Here is a 26,242-nt window from a genome sequence, read left to right as displayed (position 1 = left end):
TCTGAATGATGGTTGCAAAGAATAAGCTAATGCGCTTTTATTGCAGTCCGATTGGAGAGGGCGTAAAAGTGACTGATTACGTATCTGATGGAAGATTTTATTTATCGTGAAGATGAAGCTGGAAGTTTTATTTGGAAAAATGTCACTTAACTCATACTCATATGAAATTTAAAACGAGTTTTTCACCAATGTGTAACAGGTCGTATTGAGGTGTTCCACTTTGGATGTAACTTTCAGCGTTTGTTTGTCTATACATGGAATGAACTCAAGCAGAAAAAAAATTGAAAAACCTTAAAATTGCTCACATTCTCGTGACACTTGATCAATTTCAATTCTCTTAGTTGCATTCAAAAGGTCGTTTGAAACACTTCAAAATGTGCCATAAACATCATACATCCGTAGCAACAGTTCAATAGGGCGAATCTGCGTTTGTAAACATGCAGTCTAACTCTCCCCTATCAACAAATTATTGAAATTTACGTGAGCCATCATACTTTATATGGGGAAACAAGTTTTAAAAACGCGTTTTTTACCGATACAATATTTTGAATTGAACATATTTTCAATCATGGAGGTGAAACAAAAAATTCTACCTGTTAATACCTCATGGGTCATCTAAATATGTAGCCACAGACAACATCGTTTGTTGATCAAATAAAATTGATGCCAGTAAAAAAAAACAAAATAAAATACGAATCACATTAAAATGTTTAAAAGTAATAAAATAACAATCCTGGCAAATAAGTTCATCCACGTTATAGGAGAAAATCTAAATCAAATTCCTTATCATGACACATCACACTTGCATTATGAACGTCAGCCTGTCTAGCCGGTGTGTGCGGTAGAGGTGGGCAAAAAAAGAGCGAGCCGCTCAAAGAGCCGGTTCACTAAAAAGAGCGAACGAACCGTGGCTCAGAAAAAAAGAACCGCGGTTCTTTTTAAACTTCGGTCTTTTGGACGAACCGTTTCAAGATGGCATGATTTATGTAATAAATATAATTGAATGCTAATAAAAATTTATCTCAAAAGTAAATTATTGTATAAACAAAATGAAAAAAAATCATTGTACAACTGATTGTACACTAAAGTATTACCAGAATACGAATTTGAGCATTTCAAATTGTATAATTGGTAAAATATTACCAAAAAACTACTGAATAGTTACGAGATTTTTGAAAACAAAATAAACCCGTTTTTCCGATTAAACTTTAGCGTTTACAGACTTTATCGATTAAATCAGAATGTAGAAAAGAGTTCACAGAAATTTTTTTCAAATAAAACATCAGCATTAGTTCAATTCTTGTAGAAATAAACGTAATAAAACACAATTTTTCAGCATCCTAGATTTAAGTTTTGATCAATTACAGTCATCCCACATATTCGGAACACCCTCAAATTTGGAACACTTTTGTGGTAATTTGTCAATAGTATGCAAAATGCAACTTTTCTTTCGACCTTACTATTTTTAGAACCTTTATTTGAAATTCTTTTGCTGTTTCACTAGTAAAAGTAGTACTTTTAAAACAAAACCTGCCTTTCAAGACTTTTTAACCCAGAGCAACAAAACACTGCGTACAAATTGCCTGTTCCATGATTGTGAGATGTTATTGTGCCTCCCACAATTGTGGAACACCTGAATTTAGCTGATATTTTCACAAAAAAGTTATCAGACCATTCATAAAACATTACCAAGCATGAGTTTTATTGGTTTCAAAGTGTGAAGTCATTATTTTGAAGAAAAAAATGAGTACTCCTGGAGAGAAACAAAACTTTTTTTACGTCGTAAGAAAAAAGTGTTCCGAATTTGTAGATTTCAAGGGTCACTGTTTTTCTTTAAAAACTTGATATAAAACGTAAAAATATACAGCTGATCTATACATCAATCGAAAGATTGCTAGAAAAGCTTTCACATGAAGGTAAAAGCAAATGATTTGTTCAATTATCGGTTTTCCATGATTTGTTGTTGAATATGAGGGATGGCTGTATTCGAATGTTTAGGTTCGAGTAGAAATCTTGACAAAGAGACCACCTAGACTTGTGGTTTCCAAGGGCATCTTCTCGTTTTCAGTTTTAATTTGTTTTATCAAATAATTTATAAAAGTCCAATGTGAAATAACTTATAAAATCATACGATTCTTTAAAAAAAACCCCTCTTTATCCAAACATTGAAAAAGAGCGAAAGAGCCGTTCAAAAGAGCGGTTCTTTTTAATGAGCGAACGAAAATGAGCGGCTCCTAAAAAAGAGCGGTTTTGCCCACCTCTAGTGTGCGGCGTGGCAAATTGCATTGCAATCGCACTACAAACTGTTCCAAAAATCGCCGCGTTTTATCATAAAGTATTGCCAAGAGTGTGAGTACAAAAACACACTCACACACATCGACACACACACACGCCGACTGCTGCTGGCAAAGGACAAACTATGCAACGTGCATTCTATTATAAACACCAGCCCGTTTAGCGGCACGGTACGACGGCGGAACGTTCAACGAGATGCCGATAAGGAACATAGACAAGTTCCAGCCATCCATTCCGCAAAACGCGCTGTGACGGTTGGATGGTAATAAAAAAATAGTTTTCATTGAACCCACCGCGATAATTTGTTTACCGCCGAGGCTAACGTCTAGACATTTAGCACACATAGTTTGGATATCGTTTGAATATCAAACAATTAAAATGAATTAATTGTGAATGTTTTTCACGAGTTCAATATACACACAAAAAAAGATTTCCGAATGTTACATCATTTATGATGTAACACTTTTGCACGTCATTGAACATTTAAATTTAAATGCAATTTGATGTAAATTTGCAACAACTTATACGTAAAAACATGATTTTACGTGTGATTCAACCGATTACGTCGAATTTCAAATTTACATCAACTTAGTTTACATGTTATTCATTCTGTGTATATTCATGTTTATATATTCAATATATTTGGAAAACTTTGAGCTCTATTTTTGTATCACCAAATTTTCATTTTCCTCGCTGGAAACCTACTTTTTTTCAGAAGATATTCACAAAAAGTAATGCACAAAAAAAACGATTCCCAAAATAGTGAATTTCGTTTTATATGTAACCTTTATTAGATTTTTTGAGCGAGTTGTGGCGCTGTAACCACGGCAAATAGTGTCCAGGGCATTTGTGGAAATACAGTGTCCCATCCTCGAGGGTCCCGGGGCACCAAAACTTCTTAGCTGGTGGCTCCCAACGATTTATTGCTCCTACAAACAGGAACGTAAGCGGGGGATCCCCACGTTTCTTCCTCCCCTGTCGATTCAGAAATGTGTTTTTGTTTGAACATTCGTGTTCAAACTCAATCCAATTCAAAGAATCATCTTTGCGGTAAACTTTACGCAGTTGGCCTGGCCGCTTTAACGTTTGTGATGTTTCAAAGCAATTTATTGCATTGGGCACTGCAATTGTTAATAATGGCGTTAATCAACCTAAGGCATTTTCCAGGATGCCCTCGAAAGACTGGCTGCGCTAGGGTTAGATTAGATTAGATTAGATTAGATATGTAACCTTTTATTAGATTTAACACGGTTCGTTCCATGTAATGGTGTACACAGAAAATAACAAATTGCCGAAATCGTGAATAAAGTGATGGCGCAAAGCATCGAAGAATGACGATTCAAATTTTCGCTGTTCGGTTACATAGGAATGCAAATTTAAAATTGAATTTACACCTCTTAGAACAACTTTTGAGAAAAAATTCAAGTAGTACGAGTGTAAACTTTTTGTCCTCTATAAATTAACGCAATAAAAAAAATTGGAAAAAAAATATTTTGAAAAAATAATATTGTTCTAAATGATAGAGCATCAAAAGTTAACAAAGCATCAGCTCGAATTTTTGCTCAAAAGTTGTTTTGAACGCTGGAATTTAACAAAACAGAATTCGCATACATAACCTCAAAGGGCGGAAATTTCAATCGACATTCTTCGCTCTGTTCTGCTACTCAACACTAGGTGTCGCATGTCGTTTGGCTCTTGAACGGCAATAGCAAAGAGCCTGTCCTGCTCGTTCTTAATGTAAACATCCACTGACGTAAGCAGGACAGCCTGCTTGTTTACACTTCGGCTCTGGCCCGTTTGCATTGTTTTGCTAGAATTGTCTTCATGAACTTGTGAATAAATTCCTTCGTGGCTTAATTGAGGTAAAATTATGACGAAAAATAAGTCAACATGCATATGGGGCAACATCATCATGTACACGGAGAATCAGCATTACACTTTTTGCAGTTCGATTTTACACCACCGACTAGTTTCAACCCTCGAACTGAAAAAGATGTAAAATGCGAACTGCAAAAAGTGTAAAAGTTACACGTTTACCAGTTCAGGGGTCCGAACTGAAAAAGGTGAAACTTTTGGACTTAGAAAATTTTTGAAGATTCTGCGGAATCGTTTCACTCGCTGTCAAATCGGGACTTAGTGCAATTTTGATTCTGGTGGTTAGAGGAGTTGAAATGGTAAGTTTTGCGCCAACTTGGGAACAGTTGCCGGAAAAGTCAACATTCCGGTTCACCCCGACCGGAAAACCAAGAATTACGGGCCAGTGAATGTTTTTGTGGCCGGATTCGGCTGAATTCTTGGTTCTTCGGTCTGGGGGAAGTGAAATTCTACAATCCGGCTGGAGTTGACAATAATCTATCGGATGCGGTCAGAAAACGTAAGATTTCGGTTCCCCCAGACCGGAAAACCAAGAATTCCGGGCCAGTGAATGTTTTTGTGGCCGGATTCGGTCGATTTCCTGGTTCATCGGTCTGGGGGAAGCGAAATTCTATCTTCCGGCAGGAACTTAAACAAATCTGTCGGTTGCGGCAGAAAAGTGCAAGATTTCGGTTCCCCCAGACCGGATAACCAAGAATTACAGGCCAGTGAATGTTTTTGTGGCCGGATTCGGTTGATTTCTTGGTTCATCGGTCTGGGGGAAGCGAAATTCTATCTTCCGGCAGGAACTTAAACAAATCTGTCGGTTGCGGCAGAAAAGTGCAAGATTTCGGTTCCCCCAGACCGGATAACCAAGAATTCCGGGCCAGTGAATGTTTTTGTGGCCGCCTTCGGTTGATTTCTTGGTTCTTCGGTCTGGGGGAAGCGAAATACTATCTTCCGGCAGGAACTTCCACGAATCTTTCGGTTGCGGCCGGAAAGTGCAAGATTTCGGTTCCCCTAGACCGGAAAACCAAGAATTACAGGCCAGTGAATGTTTTTGTGGCCGATTTCTTGGTTCTTCGGTCTGGGGGAAGCGAAATAGTAATTCAGGCAAATCCATCGGCTGCGCCCGGAAAGTGTAAGTTTCCTGTTCCTTCAAACCGTATTACCACGAAAAGCTGGCAGGGAATCTTCAGTGGATTCGGTCGAATGCTGGAGAAAAAAATTCCACCTTCCGGCAGGAATTTCTACAAATCTTCCGGCCGTTACCGGGAAAGGCAAGAGTACGCTTCCTCCAGGCCGGATAACCTAGAATAGCTGCCCAAGGAATGCTTTTGTAGACGGATTAAATCGAATTCTTGCTTCATCGGTCTGGGGGAAGCAAAATTCAACCTTCCGGCTTGCAAATCTTCCGGTCGTCACCGGAAAAGGTAAGAACCCGCTTCCCCAAACCGGATCTTGAAATCTTGATTGTTCTGGGGAGGGGGAGGGGGGAAAGAATTCTACCGTCCGGCGAGAACACTTTCAAATCTGCCGGATACGCCACAAAACAGGAGTTGCTCCTTCCTGCGGGATTTTCAGACCTACAACTAACCTTAACCCTTTCAGGCCTGAATTTTCAAAAAAAATATTTTTTAGTTAATGATGGGAAAATGATTCGTATGACCATACGAAAATTATAGGCTAGTTTTGGAAATTTTTATATTTGGGTCATATATGACCCATCAGGCTCTAAAAAGTTAAATTATCTTTCTTTTTTCATATTGCGCGATCGAGAAAATCGCCGACTTCCGGATCTCGTGGACTCCGCAGCGCCAATGGGACGCGTCACTCGATCCAAAGCTCAACTTGAACCAAAGGAGGCGGTCGTCGCCATCACGACGCCAATTTCGGTCACGCTGTCTCCGATCCTGCTGGTTGGGCCCTTTGGCACCGGGAAGACGTACACGCTGGCGCAGGCCATCAAAAAGCTGCTGCTGCAGCCGGAGTCGAATTCGGCCGCCGATTTGTATATCAAGGACTACCTGCACCCGTGGGCTCGAGGGTGGTGGGGAGGAGGCCAAACCATTGCGCGTTTACTATTACAAGCGCTGGGTCGCCACCGTCAACAGCATCGTCCAGAAGGTAGGGGGTTTTGAGTTGTTTGTTTGTTACGATATTAACTGAACTTTATCTCTTAGTACTGTCTGATCGACCTGAACATAAACGTGCGCATCTTTCGGCGGCCAACCGTCGAAAACATTCTCAAGTATCGCATCGTGGTTGTATCGCTGGACATTTCGATGGAGCTGGCCTGGCTCGATCTGCCCAAGGGACACTTTACACACATCTTCCTGGACTGAGCGGCCCAGGCCATGGAGTGCGAGGTGATCATGTCGTTGGTGCTGGTGACGCAGAAGATACGCATCGTGCTGGCCAGTGACCTCATGTAAATGTCCCGAAGGCGAAAGGTTGGTTTGAAATGGTTATTTTCGTATTTTTTCCAAACTCAATCTTGCCTCTTCCAGAACCCGCCTGCAGATTCGTCCCCAGACAGCACAGCACCTGACGGCCAGTGGCCGACCGTTGATTCCACCGCCGATGAGGAGTCCGGTCCAGCAGCAGCAGCAACAGTGACAACAACAGCAGCTGTCTGCGCCGCAAATGCCTTGTCTCCAGCAGCCGAGGCCCCTTCCGAGCTACGGCCCATTCCCAGCCCCAATATCCACGCCATCAGCAACACCAGAACCACATTCGCCCGGTGATGGGCGGCGGCGGTGGCGGAGGCGGTCCCATCAGCCCAAGTCCGTATCGTTCGGACTGTCTACCGACTTGATGGCATCGATTACGGCCTGTGCCGCTTCGCAAATGCAAATGCCCCCTCAGCAGCAACAGCAGCAGCAGGTTGTAGCGGCGTTGATGACGGACGGCAGCAGCACGGTGGGCTCGTCGACAAGCCAGGTCAGGCCGCATCATGTGCACCATTCCAACCCGGCCGAGTTCCAGTATCAGTGGTTCATCAAGCTCGGATATTTTGCGCCAGGTTCCGACGCTAGCGTCGGCTCCACACCCGCATCAACCGCAGCCGCAACTATCGTGTACCGAGAGGCGTCGCCTGACCGGTGTCCGCGAGGACTTTAGCAGTGGCGAAGAAGGTCGTGCGAGGTGTTCCCGCTGAACAAGCTGGCGGCGTTTCCGCCGGAGGAGATCCGGAACATGCTGTGCGGCGAGCAGAACACCGAGTGGACCCGGGAGAACATTATGGCCTACACTATATAGAAGCAATGGCCTCGAAGCACTCCACTTTATTATATTTATTATCATATTGTGAAAGCAGTCTTTTTCATTAATTTATTGTACAGAATTTCAATAAATAAACACGTTCAATCTAATACTTTAATTTAATTTTAATATCCCTTAATAAGAATCCCAAAGAAAATCCAAAAACGCCCAAATGTAGGCAATACGCAATTTTCACCCGGTGAAACATTTCAATTTCGATTTTACACGAAATCCAGTTCGACCCCTCTTACACGAAAGTATGTAATCGTACCTGAACTGAATTTCGTGTAATCGAACTCGATTTCGTGTAATGCCGATCCTCCGTGTAAACTAATGTCAAAAACATAAACAATGACTTTTAAATCCCGCCGTTTGGCAGGCATGATTTTTAAAACCCGCCAAACAAATCGCAGCAAACTCTGGGTTGCGAAGCGAAAACTTTGTAATTTCAATTTTGTTTTTTTTGACGAAAGTGGTGGAGTATTTTTCGGAGAATTTGTTTTTGGGCAAATGGGAACATCATCGGGTTCTGGAGTGGATTCTTCGGCCTGGAGGTCAGTGTCGTAGCGTTAAAGTTAGGTGTGAGTTTTTTGATTTTTATATTTTTAACAACTTGCTCATTTTGTCCACAGGCCGGCAAAAATCCGACACGCAGAATAACCTGGTGCTAAATTGTAAAATGCAGTGCTTTTGTCCCCAAATATGATTAGTTTTGGCTGTCCAGATGAGAGACCATTTGCATTCGAAAAATGTTAACCGGATACCGGATAATTTATATAAAATATAAAACAAAAATTCTACATACTATTAAAATTGTTGTTTTAATGAAGATCTGCTGTGTAAAAGCGTCGGCGTCTGGTCGGCGTCTTTGAATCGCCAAAAAAAAACTTGTTGAATCCCGTAGAAAACCCTGAGAAGAATCGCTTTCGAGTTTTCAGAAAATCGCCCGTATGTATTTTTGATTTGAAGCCTGATTTGACTGATTGACATCAGTTTTTAAGAAGCCTGAATTATTTTCCATTTATTTGATACAGATTACCAAATATCTGCACCAAAATCAATCATTTTGTGTTACAATCATTGCTTAAAGACAATTTGTATAACGTTTTCGTCACGTTCCTTTTTTGTGTGGCCGCAGCCCAATAAAAGACATTGAACAGTATTTTTTTTTTATTTTCGAGCATTTGCAACAAAGTTTTAAAATTCTTGTACACAAGTCAGTAAGTGAGAAAATCACTGTTCAGCAACACAGCCATTTTGCATCGCGAGCGAAATTCATTCATGGCATGTGAAAAGATCCTGCGCCTCTTAGCCCCGAAACAATCATCTTGTGGGAGTTGAGCAAGTTGTTAAAAATATAAAAATCAAAAAACTCTCTCACCTAACTTTAACGCTACGACACTGGCCTCCAGGCCGCAGAATCCACTCCAGAACCCGATGATGTTCCCATTTGCCCAAAAACAAATTCTCCGAAAAATACTCCACCACTTCCGTCAAAAACAAAATTGAAATTACAAAGTTTTCGCTTCGCAACCCAGAGTTAGCTGCGATTTGTTTGGCGGGTTTTAAAAATCATGCCTGTCAAACGGCGGGTCAAAAAAAGAAAAATAAAATTTCTTAAGAGTTGAAAAAATATTTTTTTAGAAAATTATGCAGTAGGGGGTCTATTTATTAGACTATATGTTTTTTTTATTCCAAAAACATTTGCATTTTAGACGAATTCGACAACTAAGCTAGTTGTGAGAACTCAACGGGACGGGGCGGGAAGATTGTAGTTCAAGCATAGCTACGCGAGAGCTCCTCTCCTAGTTTGTTTGCATATTCACAAGTGGGATGTAAAAGGGAGTAACTAAATTAATTCCAAGTGCCATTAGCGCGCGTGCAAGAATTATTGATGGCGTCAATTTGAAAGCTCGATGTCATTGCGGACTTCAAATGCCCTCCACTGATCAAACGATTATCACAACAATGCATCTTACACATTAAAAAAGTTGTATTATTGTGAAACTTTATGAAATCATTTAAAGATATATCAACCTATTTTAAAACATTTTATTATAAGAGAAATTCCAGCTGATCAAATTTAAATAAATATTTTTTCTACATTTTTAAATGTGCATTCGTCCTACTCAGTTGGTATAAAATAATAAATTGATCTATAAAATTGCCCTCTCGTTCGCTAGTGAGACGTCAAGCGATCGAGCGAAAATCGTCAACTGGAACAATCAGATAATTATCTGCGTTGGAGCGCTCCATACAATTAGTCACAATCACACACGCGTGTGATTGTTAGTAATACTTTAACAACACTAAGAAATCATTTTTATTGCTTCCAGCGTTGATTCAATGCATACAGTTTCACGGCACTATTTGTATTGACTTTGTGATGCCGATTTGTGATGCCTCTAATTGGTGGGTGGCAGTTGATGTGTGTTTGAGTCGACTCCAAATTAGATCATCACGTGTCATCTGTGGATGATTCGAGTACATTATTTACGGTAAATGACATTTGAAAGGATTAGTCAATTTCAACAAAGGAATAAACCTTAGTGTGGGTCGCTTTGAGCCAAATGATACAATCATTACAAATTCAAAAAGCAAGAACCGTTATACTTTTACACTCGTTTATTGTATGAAATGATTTTCACGATTACTTTAAACTTGTTATTAACTTGAAACAGAACAGATTTTCGATTTTTTTTCCAATTAAATATTGAACATAACAATTGATTTTATTACGCACTTTTAGTTATTGATTTATTTGAAGAGGAATCTATCAAATCAAAGCAAGGAGCCAAATATTTACTCAAAACTCAAACCATGAAATACCATCACTCAACTTATCTTGTTTGTTTGTAAGGTGGTACATGTGCTTTCTAGTGATAATAAAATCTGATGGCTCTAGCACGTGAACTACCATCACGTGGTATCGTTTCGTTCTACGTTCCCCAGATCTCACTAAATTTCGACGACCTTCTGATCCACCAATCAATTTCATCAACCAATGGAGGAGAAGCGCTGTCGCGTACGATTCTGCCTCCTAATCGCAAATATCGACCGGTTTGCGCCCCGGCACAAGAATTCATTAACAATTTCAGCTTGCAGCCTGGCTTGTTGTGGCCTTTGCTGTCCCAGATAACGACGACCAGCGACGAATTGGTCGTTGGCATTCACAACCACGCGTCGACGTCGTTCGAGACTACGAAATTGATGTGCAAAAATGTATAAAATCTGTGCTAATAAAATGCTGTGCTGGGTCGTATATTTTCCACCAGTGACACACAGGATGAATTTGCCAACCTGATAAGAGAGTGAGAATGTCGATGATTTTGCGAAACGTAAACTACGCTGGAAGTTTTGATTTGCGTTGAGGTATTCCAGAGGAGTGCTTCACCGTACTCTTATCACAAGGTCTCGCTCGCTCGGCTTGATAACTTCCCATGAGAGATGAAAAGCGACACGTTTATTGCCTCTTAGATAGTAGCAAGTTGTCTGATCAAAAACACAAGTGAAAATTAAATTTCATAACATGCTAATGAAACCTGATTGCACTAGTCGCTGCACCAAACAAGCAGCTTGGGCTGTAGGAGGTTCTCCGAGCAAGTGCAGATACCTGCTCGAAACAGCAGAGGCATACTTGCACAGAGTTGCACAGCCATCGAGCGCTAGCACGTGCTGCAAACAGCAAATTCTTCCCACCAATACACAGGCCCGCCAGTCCTAGACTGGTTCGAATTTTTGGATTTGCCATTTTTTCATCGGAGAGGAATGATCTCAATTCTAGCAAACGTATTTTTTAACAATATTCCAAGAACTGTTTAATAACAAAAACTAACATAATCATTCGATCATCTATCCAGCGATTGCTCGGATGTTAGATCCGGACATAGTTTTCATACAGATAAGTAAAACCCGGTCACAGTTGATGTTTGGTACGATTTATGGTAATTTATCTAACATCCGGATATTTTCGAAAACAAATTGTTTTACATATCTTTTGAACTACTTATCTGTCCATGTTCGCATAAATGTCCCATATGCAAAAACAGCAAGCTGAGAAAAACGCAAGGCAAGTTTGTCCCACACATTAGGCCCTTTTACGAAAAACTGGAGTTTCTTCCTGATTTTTAGAGCAAAGTACTGCATGTCATATCGACGTCGTCGTGCTATCTTGTCGCACCCGCCATTTTGACGTTCCGAGAAAAACGCGTTTTAATGTTTGACCTTGAATATTCAAAAACGAGAGCACTCAATGTAAACAATAACAAACACGTTTTGTTTGGCTCACCATTCTGTGCATTGTCCCAAAGTTTGGTTGAAGTTGTTTGCTGGAGTCCCGAGTTATAATTACAAATGTTTACGGTAGTCTAGCTTGTACGTGCGACAAACGCATCCTGACTTTCCTGGCCTGAAATCCATTTGGCCTTTTGTCGCACTTACATAAATTTTCATGGAGTGACAAGATAGCATGACAAGATTGAAACTTCTTTCATGTGTAAAGTGACAAAAATGCACGGAGATTTTTCAGTTTTTGTTGAATATCTCAGGATTGAAATCGAATTTTGGGGATCTGTGAAGGTCAAAAGGTGAGGCATTGTGAGCTGCACAAAATGGCGTTCTTAACTCAATTTGGCCCAAAATGCACGTACGACAAGTTAGCACGATAGCGACGATATAGGCTTTATGTAAGATCACACGATTTTGAACAAAACTGCATCAATAACTCAACAACGATAAAAAAAAGCATATGGGACATTTATGCGGTCAGGGGTAAATTTCGAAATTCAAATTTTGTTGAAACTCTATCTTTGGGACCCTAAGCTGAGTCAAATGCGACCGGTTTGGCCTAAATCAGTTCAGCCGTTGCTGAGAAAACTGAGTGACACAGACAGACAGTCATTTGTTCAGTTTTCGATTCTGAGTCGATAGGTATACACAGCGATGGAAGAATCATCATCAAAAGAAAATTGTTTGACGCTCATCAAGAGAAAAATCGGAAGGAACATGGCTCTCCTCTCTCGCGCACGAAAGATCGGCAAAATGAATCTAAACAAATCATCATCTTGATTATTCGGCGGAACATCTATTTCACTACTACATTTGCACGTCATAAAAAGATTCGTCACTTTTTATAGATGGGCAATGTGTAAACAAAACCAAATAAGTAATTTTAAGTGGTGCTGACAAGTAAAATCAACAAGCAAAATTTACTAATGGAGCACTTTCATTCGAGCAGTTTTTGCTTTTTCTACAATGTTTTTCTTATGGAGCGAACTGTCAAAAACTGCTCGACTGCGGGTGCTCCATTGATTTTCTTCGAGAAATTCGTGAGCGATTTTCTTTTGCGTTATTCGCATCCTCTCTTTCGCGGAAAAATGTTTTTTTTACGATTATTTCACCTCTGGGTACACATGAAGGCGGGTCTATAAGCTTTATGTAAAAGGTTCATTTCTAGAGTTTTTTTTTTGAAAAGATCCAATAAGCTATTGTCTTTCATATGTTTATAGGACCGGATAAAAAAAACTCTAGATTTTAAGAGCAGGATTATAGCCTTACCTCAGTGAGGAAGGCAAAAGCAAAAACGCAAACCAAAATAAGAATCAGTCTAACCTGAACACTCTCTGGGTTCTCTACAAAATCAGCAAAAACCCACACTAAAAACTGACAGTCGTCGCCGTCGTCGTCATCGTCAACCCCATCTTTATGGGCATAATTAGAGTGTCAAGGTTTGCATTGTCATTAAAGTAAAATACTGCCAATGAGAAATTACAGAAATGCTGGCCTCGCCGCCCGGGCTCGGAGGAATCACGAGTGTGAGCTTCCTATCTATCTAATGATTGACGGTTGTGCAAATGAAACAAAATCATTTCCCTTCGTGAATTGCGGTATACCTATCAGAGTCCGGGCTGGCGATGACGTCAATCAAATTCCTGCTCGAAATCTCCATGATTCACGTCAAAACATTCGACACCACATGGTTGTTGTTACAGTAGACCAAAATCTACTTTTGGGATCCCCGAGAAAAAAACAAAAACTTGAGACAAGACAAGTGGTTTCGACAGATTCCGAGCAGTTGCGAAAAACGAAAAAAAAAGGAACCCAAACCAGTTTCCGAATAGTGTGAGACTTTCTCGAACAAAATAAAAAAAATCACGGATACAGACGAAAGAAGCGGTAGAAAACAAAGTTGTTGGGTTCGCAATCAGCTGATCACGTTTCGCTGGCAGTGGGTCGATAGGCTGGCAAACAGGCAAGCAACACAGACATTATGGGAGCCGCTCGGCGTGCGCATGCAAGGGCCCGTTCATACAAGGCTGCTTGTTTGTGAATTTTAAATGAGTTCATCGATAGTGTGGCGGAGGTTACAGTAACTAATGCGACCGTGTGTAAGTATGTACGTACTTTTTGCGATGGTTAGAGCAATTAATCGCTTCGAACCCAGCGGAAAGCACTTGCTTCAAAGAGCTTAATGAAACTAGTTGAAGTAAGTGATTTAGGTTTAATTTCTAGAAATAAACTTAGTTGTTCAAACATTTACTTGAAGTTTTGTTTTCAGTGCCTCAAAAGGTTCCATTTTGGTTTTGTGAAATAAATATAATAAAACGGATTTTGGAAATTAAACTTTTTGTGGAAAAGAGTATTTTTTTTTATCAGCAAATCCGAATAAAATAATCACATGCCATTTTTGTATGGACAGCTGTCAAATCAAGAAATACCGTTTTTGTAGAGAATAGCTGTGTCTATTATTGGGCTTCAAGTATTTCATTCTTTCAGATTTCACAAAGAAAAATATGTTGAGATAAAAAGATTGAAATGGCAAAGGGTCTAATATTACAATTAACACTGTTTTTTTAATATACAGCAATTCCCCACGAAAACAGCATGGAAAAAAACTAAAGTCCTCGGATCGGGCTCAACATTTTTTTGGGGGTTCCCTGGCCGAAATAATTAGACCCGTATTTTTTTGGTTTGGCCATTAGGGTGACCTACGCCGTGTTAGGGTGGTCTGAAAAAATGCCATTTTCGTCGATTTTCGCAAAAACCACTTTTTTCGAAAAATCATAACTCCTCGACCAATTTCAATTGTCTTTTACGCAAATGAAAGGTGATAAGTTGGCCTTTCAAAGAAAAATAGTGAGAAGTTTAAAAAAATGTCTAACATATGAAAAGGGCGAATGAAACTTTAAAATGCTGTTTTGACGGTGTCTGGACCAAAAAGCCTATATCTGGAAATATTTTTATCGGACTCCCCGGACATTTTTTCGTAACATACTAAAAAATGGGAGGAGTTCATTAACAGGATTCCAAGATATGATTTATTGAAAATAAAATCCTTGTTTTTTTTATGCACCTCGCGCAAAAACGGAAAAATGACAAAATCGGCCAAAAATCAACTTTTTTTTACTAAAACTGCAATAAATTTAAAATTTCAGCGATTACCTAGAAATGTCTGGGTACCAAAATTTTCATATTTAAAAGACGCAAATCATATCGCGGAATCCTGTCAATGAACTCCACCCATTTTTTAGTATGTGACGTAAAAATGTCCGGGGAATCTGATAAAAATATTTTCAGGCATAGGCTCTTTGGTCCAGAAACCGTCAAAACGGCATTTTAAAGTTGCATCCTACCTTTTTCTTATTTTAGGCTATATTTTTGAAACTTCTTATTATTTTTCTTTGAAAGGCCAACTTATCACCTTTCATTTGCGTATAAAACAACTGAAATCGGTTGAATTGGCGAGGAGTTATGATTTTTCGAAAAAAGTGGTTTTTGCGAAAATCGATGAAAATGGCATTTTTTCAGGGGTTAAACAGTGAACGAATGGTTGGCTCCCACCGATCATTTTTGATTCATTGTTTAACTTCAGCTGATCTGTCAATAACGGAGTAGCAGCTCATTGGCAGTCAACCATGCTCATGCTCATGCTCATGCTCATGCTCAAATCGACGAAAATGGCAATTTTTCAGACCATTCTAACACGGCGTAGGTCACCCTAATGGCCAAACAAAAAATATGGGTCTTATTATTTCAGCCAGGGAAACCCCAGAAAAAATTTGAGCCCGATCCGAGCACTTTTGTTTTCTCCAGGCTGTTTTCGTGGGGAATTTCTGTATATTAAGTCGTTAATTTAAAATATACAACATTTTATTTCTCAAATCACAAATCAAAAGAAAAAGTTTATCCTGTGTCTATAGAGATGATTAACAAACACAAAAAAAAAATCAAAAATCTTAAGAATGGATTTTTGGAATTAAAATTAAGGTAAATAAAAAATTGATAATTTTCTTAAGACTAATTTCTCCTAAATAGCTCTTTTCAATATCTACAACTTGACCAAATACAACAAATCGTTCATAATATTTCTTTTCAAGATACCGATTTTTTAATATTAACATATATGGACAGTAGGGTAAGCAAACTCAGTTAAAGATTTAAATTGTGTAACATGTTGATAATAGGAAATCTGAACTCGGTAAACCTCGTTAAATAAATGTACAACTCGCGCTGAAAAAAAATAAGTTTTGCAACGAGTTCCATACAACTTTTATTTGCAATTCGGAAAGACACTCTTAAAATTGAGATTTAAATAAATTGTCTGTGTGTTTAGTAAATTTACCGATGAAATCAAAACAATATTGAATAGAATAACTTTTTGATTATTTAATTTTTAGTAGAGAAAAGTATCGTCATGCGAGAATGACAGGAAAAGTAATTAATTTCAAAATGTAATTGCAAAAAGATAGTTTGAAAAGTAATTCACCAGCAAAAATAATCGAATAGCAAATAATTTTTCAGACTCAACTCGGATCGCCTTGAAGTCTTGCACATAGTTGTAGAGTGTTACCCATAATCTCACTTTAGACAAAGTTTCGATTGAATTAACACCATCTTTCGACAAAAAAAGGTAGAAAAAATCAGCTTATTTTGTGGAGACTAGCTTATATTCTCTATAATATTTGGAGTACGTAATTACACAGAAAAAAATGGTAATATCACATCTGGGAGTTATGATAGATTTTTCGTTAAAAAAACTGTTATTTAACATCAGGAACTGGTGAAACTATCATCAGTTCCTGTTGAATTTCACACTTTAACAAATTATTTTACACCAAAACTAAGATTTCTTCAAATTTCTTTACTCATTTCGTAGTTGCATGAGTTGAGCTACATTGTCCTTACATTAAATTTGATCAAATTTAAGAATATATCCAGTATCCAGAGTTGTATCATTGTCACTCTCTCTTTCCAGCCCTTGGGTAACACTTTGATTTTTCTTCATTTAACTTTTCAAAATCCATGGCAATCTTAAAAAAAAAATGAAGTGAAAGTTATTTTTGGCAAATTTATTGAATTTTATCTTCATTTAATCAAAATTATAAAGTTATTTATTATAAATATAAATATGATTCAAATACTTTCAATAAGTGTCAATTGAAGTTTCAAGTTTGATTCCGCAGTACAATATTGATTCCATCATTTTCAAGACGTATGAAACCGCGTTTTTGAGTAATCAAATTAACACAATTATAAATACGATAACAAACGTCCCAGTCAAAAAACTCTCTCATCTTTTTGTTTATGTTATTGATTTTAAAAATACCACTAAGACATCTGGTTCAATTTTATTATTTTTAAGCAATAAAATAGAATAAAATCTAAAGAAACACAATTCTATTAAAAGAAGAGCCCATTATATTTAGGAAATAAAAAGAGAGTCGAAATTTGATCTTCATTTAATGCAATAAAAACTGTTCTGTTTTTGCCTTCCTCACTGAGGTAAGGCTATAATCCTGCTCTAAAAATGAACTTTTTATCAAAAGCTCAAAGACCCACCTTCATGTATACATATCGACTCAGAATCGAAAACTGAACAAATGTCTGTGTGTGTGTATGTGTGTGTGTATGTGTGTGTATGTATGTATGTGACCAAAATTCTCACTGAGTTTTCTCAGCACTGGCTGAACCGATTTTGATCAAACCGGTTGCATTCGACTTGGTTCATGGTCCCATACATCGCTATTGAATTGTTTGAAGTTTCGATAACTAGTTCAAAAGTTATGTATACAAAATGTGTTTTCACATATATCCGGATCTCATTTATATGCATGTAAACGATGTCCGGATCCATCATCCGACCTATCGTTGGTTAGGTAATCGAGAGACCTTTCCAACAAGTCCACAACATTGAAGATCTGGCAACCCTGTCTCGAGTTATGACCACTTAAGTGATATTTATGTACTTTTTGAAGCCGGATCTCACTTAAATGTATGTAAACGTTGTCCGATCCATCATTCGACCCATCGTTGGTTAGGTAATCGAGAGACCTTTCCAACAAGTCCACAACATTGAAGATCTGGCAACCCTGTCTCGAGTTATAACCACTTAAGTAAAATTTATGTACTTTTTTGAAGACGGATCTCACTTAAATGTATGAAAACGATGTCCGGATCCATCATCCAACCCATCGTTGGTTAGGTAATTAAAAGACCTTTCCAACGAGTACACAACATTGAAGATCTGGCAACCGTGTCTCGAGTTATGACCACTTAAGTGATATTTATGTACTTTTTTTTTTAAGCCGGATTTCACTTAAATGTATGAAAACGATGTCCGGATCCATCATCCAACCCATCGTTGGTTAGGTAATCGAGAGACCTTTCCAACGAGTCCACAACATTGAAGATCTGGCAACCGTGTCTCGAGTTATGACCACTTAAGTGATATTTATGTACTTTTTTGAAGCCGGATCTCACTTAAATGTATGTAAACGTTGTCCGGATCCATCATTCGAACCATCGGTGGTTAGGTAATCGAGAGACCTTTCCAACAAGTCCACAACATTGAAGATCTGGCAACCCTGTCTCGAGTTATGACCACTTAAGTGATATTTATGTACTTTTTTGAAGCCGGATCTCACTTAAATGTATGTAAACGTTGTCCGGATCCATCATCCAACCCATCGTTGGTTAGGTAATTGAAAGACCTTTCCAACGAGTCCACAACATTGAAGATCTGGCAACCGTGTCTCGAGTTATGACCACTTAAGTGATATTTATGTACTTTTTTTTTGAAGCCGGATTTCACTTAAATGTATGAAAACGATGTCCGGATCCATCATCCAACCCATCGTTGGTTAGGTAATCGAGAGACCTTTCCAACGAGTCCACAACATTGAAGATCTGGCAACCGTGTCTCGAGTTATGACCACTTAAGTGATATTTATGTACTTTTTTTTAAGTCGGATTTCACTTAAATGTATGAAAACGATGTCCGGATCCATCATCCAACCCATCGTTGGTTAGGTAATCGAGAGACCTTTCCAACGAGTCCACAACATTGAAGATCTGGCAACCGTGTCTCGAGTTATGACCACTTAAGTGATATTTATGTACTTTTTTTTTTGAAGCCGGATTTCACTTAAATGTATGAAAACGATGTCCGGATCCATCATTCGACCCATCGTTGGTTAGGTAATCGAGACACCTTTCCAACAAGTCCACAACATTGAAGATCTGGCATCCCTGTCTCGAGTTACCACTTAAGTGATATTTATGTACTTTTTTGAAGCCGGATCTCACTTAAATGTATGTAAACGTTGTTCGGATCCATCATCCGACCCATCGTTGGTTAGGTAATCGAGAGACCTTTCCAACAAGTCCACAACATTGAAGATCTGGCAACCCTGTCTCGAGTTATAACCACTTAAGTAAAATTTATGTACTTTTTTGAAGACGGATCTCACTTAAATGTGTGAAAACGATGTCTGGATCCATCATCCAACCCATCGTTGGTTAGGTAATCGAGAGACCTTTCCAACGAGTCCACAACATTGATGATCTGGCAACCATGTCTCGAGTGATGACCACTTAAGTTATATCTGTGTACTTATTTTTCTGGATCTAAAAAAAAAAATAGCTAGCAAACCACTTATATTCAAAATGAGGAAGGCATCAACCACATAGGTGGATTAAGTTAGTTTTTTTTTTATAATATGCATGAATTGTGAAATTATTTTTAAACTCATTTATAAATCTCTAGAATCTTAATTTTTAATTAGTACAATAGTAAAAAAAGGTTAATTTGATAGCTACTAATTCTTATCCAGATTGCTACTAATTATTTATTCAAATTTCGGTAAACCGGGAGTAGAACTCTTACTATTTCATACCGTAATTAGGCAAACGCTCGAGAATCCGTAAAAAATGCATGTAGGGGAAATTCTCATATGTTTGGCAGGTTAAGCACTCGCTCCTAACTCCATCCAGTTTGCTGATTTCACTATTTAAACAACTAATTTTGCAAAACCTTTGATAGAAACTTGCTTGCTCACTTCTTATTGAGCTATTTATCACTCGATTTCAATTGAAAACACTTTTAATTAGCTTTAATTGAATGTCAAAGTTCTGACCTGCCAACATTAGAGGCACGCTGGAATTAGATGCTGTTCCCCTATATATTAGTAAAGTTTTGTTTTTATCAACGGTTTATCAGCATTTAAACATTTATATTGGTTGCTTTTAGATATTTTTTTTTACCGTTTTTTTACTAATCGCTTCAAAAAATAGTTTGGAACTTATTTTGAGACTTTTGTTTAGATGAATTCAGTATTTACTGTAAACTAATAACGTGAGACAAAACTTTAAAAAAATGGGGGTATTTTCTACAGGGGTTTGTATGTAAGCAAATTGTACAATAAAAATTTACTCCCTTGGAAATCTAGAGAATAAAGCCTCGCAGAAAAAAAATACAATTAAAATTTCAAACATCAAAAGCGAAACAAAAACTGCAATTTATTTTGATTGCAGTTAAAAAATAAAATCGCTTTACTGAAGAAGTAAAATACTACTAAATTATAACGACCCTTGACCTATCGGACCACTATGGCTGCGCAGACACTCTTTCAACTCCGGGATCCCGTTTGAAGCAATTCCTCAATAAAGCAAAAAAATAAGACTTTTGTTCTTACAAATGCCGCTAAACGTAGACGTCGGATCCAAGCACCGGCTTCATCATTCCGTTGACCTCGCCGGTCGCGACGCGTCTCGCCAAAGACTTTGTGTGACTTTGTGAGCGCGCAGACAACAACACTAGCAGCAGCAACTAATCCAGTTAACAAACGCGTTTTAAGCTCTGTTCACCCTCACTCTTTCTTCGCTGCTTGTGTGTTGGTTTGCTTTCGATAGATATGCGGGTGGTATCAGCAGACCGAACCTGCTGGCTTGTTTACTCTTTTTTGTCACTTTATTTAGCACTTTGATTAAACAAGTATTGCGATCACACGGTTTTCAAATTTCCTCTTTTTCTTGTTTTCGTTTTGTTTTGCTTGCTCACGAAACTTTTTGCTGATTCACTGTTTGTTTTTCTCTATGCACACAAGATTAAACAATTAAAACTTATTACATTACAAATTGAAAAAAAGATAACAGCTCTTATTCTAGCAACACGCAAACTTTTTCTTCAAATTTTGCCTTTTTCGCGAATTTTCCTCACCAACACCACCTCTCCACCCAGTGTGGATTGTTATTCTTCGTGAGTCACTTTTGTTTTCTCTTTCCGCTTCTCTTCTTTTCCTTTTGATCCCTCGTTTCGCTGATCGTGTGGATAAATTTGCTGAAATTCGCCGAAAAAAAAGAAACCGAACACTTTCAAAAAATAATAATAATAATAATAATAAACAGCAACAACACGCGATCGAGGCAGCGATAAATGGTGGATGGCCGGCAATGGGAAGGAAGCGGAGAAAGCCCCCCCGAAAAGACAACAAAGCGGGCGCGCCTATTCAGCTGAGCGAGTGGAAAACTCCGATGACCGTCCGTGTTGGTGTGGATCGTCGCTAGGGTGGTTCAGGGTTGGAAATTGATTGACAGACAATTTAAACCAATATGCAAAAAAAATCAAATGCAGAATAAAACGCATAAAGGGTGAAACCCGATTTCTTATCTCCCGGATTGATCTCGAAAAATTGCCTCGAATATAGTTTTCTTTGTTTGACATACCAGTTAGCAACTCTTACGTACATCAAAGCAACGAAAAGAGTTTCATCACAGACAAAAATAAGTAAATCTCTGGTCAAATCCATCAACAACCAATAATACGGTTAATTTGAATGGCCATACCACGAACATTTTCACTACAATACATTTCGTGTGTTGCACACGTTCACCATAAGATGGAACTAGAGAAAAGTGATTTTTCTTATTGATTTGTTCAATCATCACATTACACTGAAAAAAACCAATTCTCGAAATCGTGAATTAAATTCACGAATGCGAGAACCACGAAGGAATATATTCACGTTCTTGGTGCAAATGCACCATACTCATGAATAAATTCCTTCGTGGTTCTGACATTCGTGAACTTAATTCACGATTACGAGAATTGATTTTTTTCTGTGTAGGGACCATCCATAAACCCCGTGGGCCCTTTTAAAGAAAAATCCCCTTCATTTGTCATAAAAGATATTTTCTGTAATTTTTTATACTCTTTAAGGTTCAAAAATCATGATTCGATATATTCGATTCGAAAAGTAAATAAATTTTCTACAAATTTAATTGCCCAAGATCGCATAAATGTCCTAATGCATTTTCATCGCTTTTGAATTATTGATGCAATTTGATTCAAAATCGTGTGCTCTTTCAAAAAGGCCTACATTATCCAGTACAGTCATCCCACATATTCGGAACACCCACAAATTCGGAACACTTTTATGATAATTTGTCAATAGCATGCCAAAAGTAGCTTTTTTGTCGACCCTACTATTTTTAGAACCTTTATTTGGACATTATCTTGCTATTTCACTAGTAAAAGTAGTACTTTTTGAACAAAAAACTTCATTCCAAGACTATTTTGTCCAGAGCAGCAAAACATTGCCTCCAAATGGCCTGTTTCATAATTGTGGGATGTTATTGTGCCTCCCACAATTGTGGAATACCTGAATTTAACTGATATTTTCACAAAAAAGTTATCAAACCTCGTATAAAACATCACCAAGCTTGAGTTTCATTGGTTTCAGTGTGAGAAGTCATTATTTGGTAATAAATATGTACTCCTGGAGAGATCCAAAGTTTGTTTACATTCGCAAGAAAAAAGTGTTCCGAATTTGTGGATTTCAAGGGTCAAAGTAATTATTCAAAAACTTCATATAAAAGTTAAAATTTGCAGATGTTCGATACAGCATTCGAAATATCACAAGAAAAGCTTTCAAATGAAAGTAAAAGCGAATCATTAAGTTCAATTATCGATTTGCTATGATTTTTTGAACATTGGCCGATCTGGAAACCGTTCCGAATATGTGGGATGACTGTACTTTGTTCCAGAAATCAGGAGGAAATCCAGTTTGCCGACGTGAGCGAACACGACTAACTAGCTGCCAGCGACTTGGTCAATCGCTTCACTCAGCGATACAACTACTTCGTGAATTTCTTTGTCTACTCCGTCCGTCTAACCGAGACACAAACAAATATGCTCAGAGAGGAGAGAATCTAACAAAATACCAGCGCGGCGCTCTTTTGTCCTTCACTATCACAGTTTGCCGTCAATTTGAGTTTGGCATGGTGGAAATTACTGACAAATTATTGTCTTTGATGTTATGAACAACATTGCAAAACAAAATTGAAAACATTGAATTTAATTATTTTAATAAATCATCAAAACAAATCAGATCACCGACTATTTCGAGTCTGGCTTGAGCGCTAAAACACAATCAATCTCTCTGAGCCATTCGCCGTACTACTCGATTGGAGTAAGAGGGAGAGCAAAGAGAGGGTATTCAGTAGCGATTGGTGTGGAAGTGACAAACGGTAGGGATTCAAATCATTAGTTTATTATAGCTCCTATCATTAATTTTCTTTTAGTATTGAGTATCTCGCAAAAGAGAGAAATAACTTGATGTCGCTTCTTTAGGTAAATATTATTCAGTACCGTCAGTGGGGGTGACATGAGCATCATTTTAGTTTCATTTGACCCAATGTCACCCCCCTCTAAGGGGTGAGATTGGGTCAATTTACAAACTATTGGCATTTAAGGTAGTGTTCATCAAAATCCACCATATTTTGGGAAAATGTTAGTAAACTATCTAAGAACAAAGCTACGTTGAAAGATGTTCAATGTTATTCAAATTCTTTTTGTTATTAAGAAATTGCGAGAGGTGTATCGTTTTTTGACCCATAGTTACTCCCACTGACGGTATTAAATCAGTCAGGGTTTGGGGGCGTTGTTAAGCTAAAAACGAAGCAAATAAAAAAGGAAATAAAATTAAAAAAAAAAACTAAATGATAACAATTCAGAATCGATTAAACTAGAGGTGGGCAAAAAAAGAGCGAGCCGCTCAAAGAGCCGGTCCACTGAAAAGAGCGAATGAAGCATGACTCACAAAAAAAGAACCGCGGTTCTTTTCTTACTTTGGTCTTTTAAAAGAACTGTTCCAAGATGGAATGATTTTTTAAAATTGTCGTAAATATTTTTACTGAAGTTTGTGCCAATTGTAGCATAAAATTTATTTTTGTAAATGCAATTTAAAATTAAAATAAAATAACATATAAAAAATAATCCCAAAATTAAAAAAAAAATTAACTCCTTTTCCTGTCCTACTTTTCTTTGAAATTCTGAAAGCAAATGATTTTCTAAACCAAATGAAAAATAATATCATTGTACAACTAATCGTACATTAATGTATTACCAAAATACAAATTTGAGCACTTAAAATCGCTTAACCTGTCAAATATTACCAAACATCTACTTTAGGAAAAAAAATCTCTTGTCCGATTAAACTTTAGCGTTCATTAACTTAATCGATTAAATCAGAATGTAGAAAAGAGTTCACAGAATATTTTCTCCAAAAAAAATGAAATAATTCAATTTTGGCAAAAATAAACGCAATTTTAAAATTGATATCTACAAAATTTTAAATTAAAGTTTGGATGCTCTGTTCAATTATTTCAACGTTTTGGTTCGAGTAAAAATCTTGGCATAGAGATCAAATTATTTATAAAAGTCCAATGTGAAATAACTTTAAAAACTATATCATTCTAAAAAAAATTACCTTTTTACCAAAATTTTGAAAAAAGCGAAAAAGCCGTTCAAAAGAGCGGCTCTTTTTAATGAGTGAACGAAAATGAGCGGCTCCTAAAAAAGAGCGGTTTGCCCACCTCTAGATTAAACAAAGTTGTTCAGCACAACTAACTCATATTTCAGCAACATTTAATGAATATACATTTCCCCATACATTTTTACAAATTTTATTCATCGAGAATATCAAAACCATAACCAGTTTGGCTAAGGATTTTTAATCTTTAGATGTCATCTCTATTGTTTTTGAAATTAAAATTTTTCCCTTCTGAAATTAACATTAATTAACATTTTCTGATGCAATGCTATGCTGACAATTTGTTTTTTTTTTGTTTCAAACAATATGTTTTACCATTTATCAAAAACCATGTTTATCACAGTGTCAGCGGCTATTTCTTACAAAGAGTAAATGGCATTTCGGACTACGACTACGTGGCATCACGTTTGTAAATAACTGAAAATAATTTAATTTTATGTCTTCCGGACTTGTCAGTTCAGACACATTGGCAAAATTTATCACAATTTTTGTAACGCCAGATGAATCTGGCGAAACAGTTCTATGTCTGGCACAAAAATCAACTGTTCAACGGTTGAATCATGACCGGTTTGAGTCATATTCGTTATCAGAAATCTGTAAATCGAAATTTGCCAGACTGGCGCAAGTGACGAACGCGAATTGTGTCCGCCATTTGAGTAAGACACCAAGTACTGTTCCATCATGGGACATTCCGTCGTAATTTATGACAGTGGAACGATTAGCAATCGTTACAGCACCGCGGCGCTGTAGTACGCTTTGTTGCCAATTCAGCGCTGATGAAGCTTTGCGATAAACCAGAACCACCCCAGCGTTCATCACCACACAGCTGAACTGCATCAACACCTCCTCAGAAGTAACAACAACTATTCGTACCCAACCGGAATCGCCTTCAAGCACTTTCTATATATGCACATTCACAATTTCTGTGAGTGTATGTGCAACATGCAACAGCAGGTATGTCACGCACTGATCTCGATCGACGATTTGTAACACTCAACTCTTGCACTGAGCAGAATATGACTGCCAGTGCAGCTGTGCCTCCGACGATAATGATCAACTATTGGACACTTTGGTATTTGCACATATTGCACTTATGCTGGTCCGAGATAACCACTACCACTTTGCACTTTTATTTCGCGATTTTTCTGCTTTCTGTAGAACACTATCTCGTCATCGACGTTCCAAATGGAGAGTGCTTCGCGACTAGAAGAAGCAAAACTCAACAAAACAGGACACGTAATTCGTAAACTGTGTTTACCGATCGAAGCAACAAAAAACGACGACGAGAACGAAACTCAAATTAACAAGACAAAAGTCAACACCGAAGGAAAGTGGAAATTAAAAAACATGAAGCAACACAAGAGAAAAAAAAAACTCGCGAAATTACAGCGCCGACAGCGAAATCGCGCACGACACACGACAAGCCAGGCTACGGCCAAATACCAACTGAAGCAAAAGCCGTATGCAACGAAACGAGCGACGGCCGAGAGCAGTGCTGCTAATGTGTAATAAGTGTAACGAGTGTGTGTGTGTGTTGTACAAACATCACCCATGACTGTGACGAGTGAGTGTGTTCGTGAAATGTGGAGAATTTTTTCAGTTTTGTCATGTTGGTAACGCGCACTGGGTGAACGTAAGGCAGAAGAAGACGGACGCGACAAACAGGCCAAAAACAAACCGTGCGACTGCAACAAGCTGTGCCGACGTGACTACAGCTGATC

The 26,242-nt window shown here is 38.0% G+C and overlaps 2 protein-coding genes across 2 annotated transcripts in view; one reads left to right on the top strand and one right to left on the bottom strand.

Annotated features, from left to right (window-relative positions):
• Positions 1 to 25,969, bottom strand: part of LOC6037777 — a 142,983-nt gene extending 117,014 nt beyond the window's left edge. Inside the window, 3 exon segments of the mRNA XM_038262201.1 lie at positions 20,385 to 20,782; positions 20,909 to 21,028; positions 25,395 to 25,969. The gene's annotated coding sequence lies outside the window, so the exon portion shown is untranslated.
• Positions 1,911 to 6,542, top strand: LOC119769004 (probable helicase with zinc finger domain). Its single transcript, XM_038260876.1, has 3 exons — positions 1,911 to 1,916; positions 5,929 to 6,276; positions 6,333 to 6,542. The coding sequence occupies exons 1-3, from the start codon at positions 1,911 to 1,913 to the stop codon at positions 6,492 to 6,494; spliced, it is 516 nt and encodes a 171-aa protein (XP_038116804.1). The 3' UTR covers positions 6,495 to 6,542.
• Positions 25,970 to 26,242: the final 273 nt, after the last annotated feature.

Source organism: Culex quinquefasciatus, chromosome 3 (genome assembly GCF_015732765.1).
Source record: "Culex quinquefasciatus strain JHB chromosome 3, VPISU_Cqui_1.0_pri_paternal, whole genome shotgun sequence".
In the NCBI taxonomy this organism is placed as follows: Eukaryota; Metazoa; Arthropoda; class Insecta; order Diptera; family Culicidae; genus Culex; species Culex quinquefasciatus.
This window is presented reverse-complemented; position numbering and strand designations above follow the sequence as displayed.

What these genes read in the sequence shown, in the direction of transcription:
- LOC119769004 (XM_038260876.1), top strand. An exon ending in TCAACAGCATCGTCCAGAAG is followed by an intron (nt 6,277 to 6,332) that starts GTAGGGGGTTTT and finishes TTTATCTCTTAG; the next exon opens with TACTGTCTGATCGACCTGAA.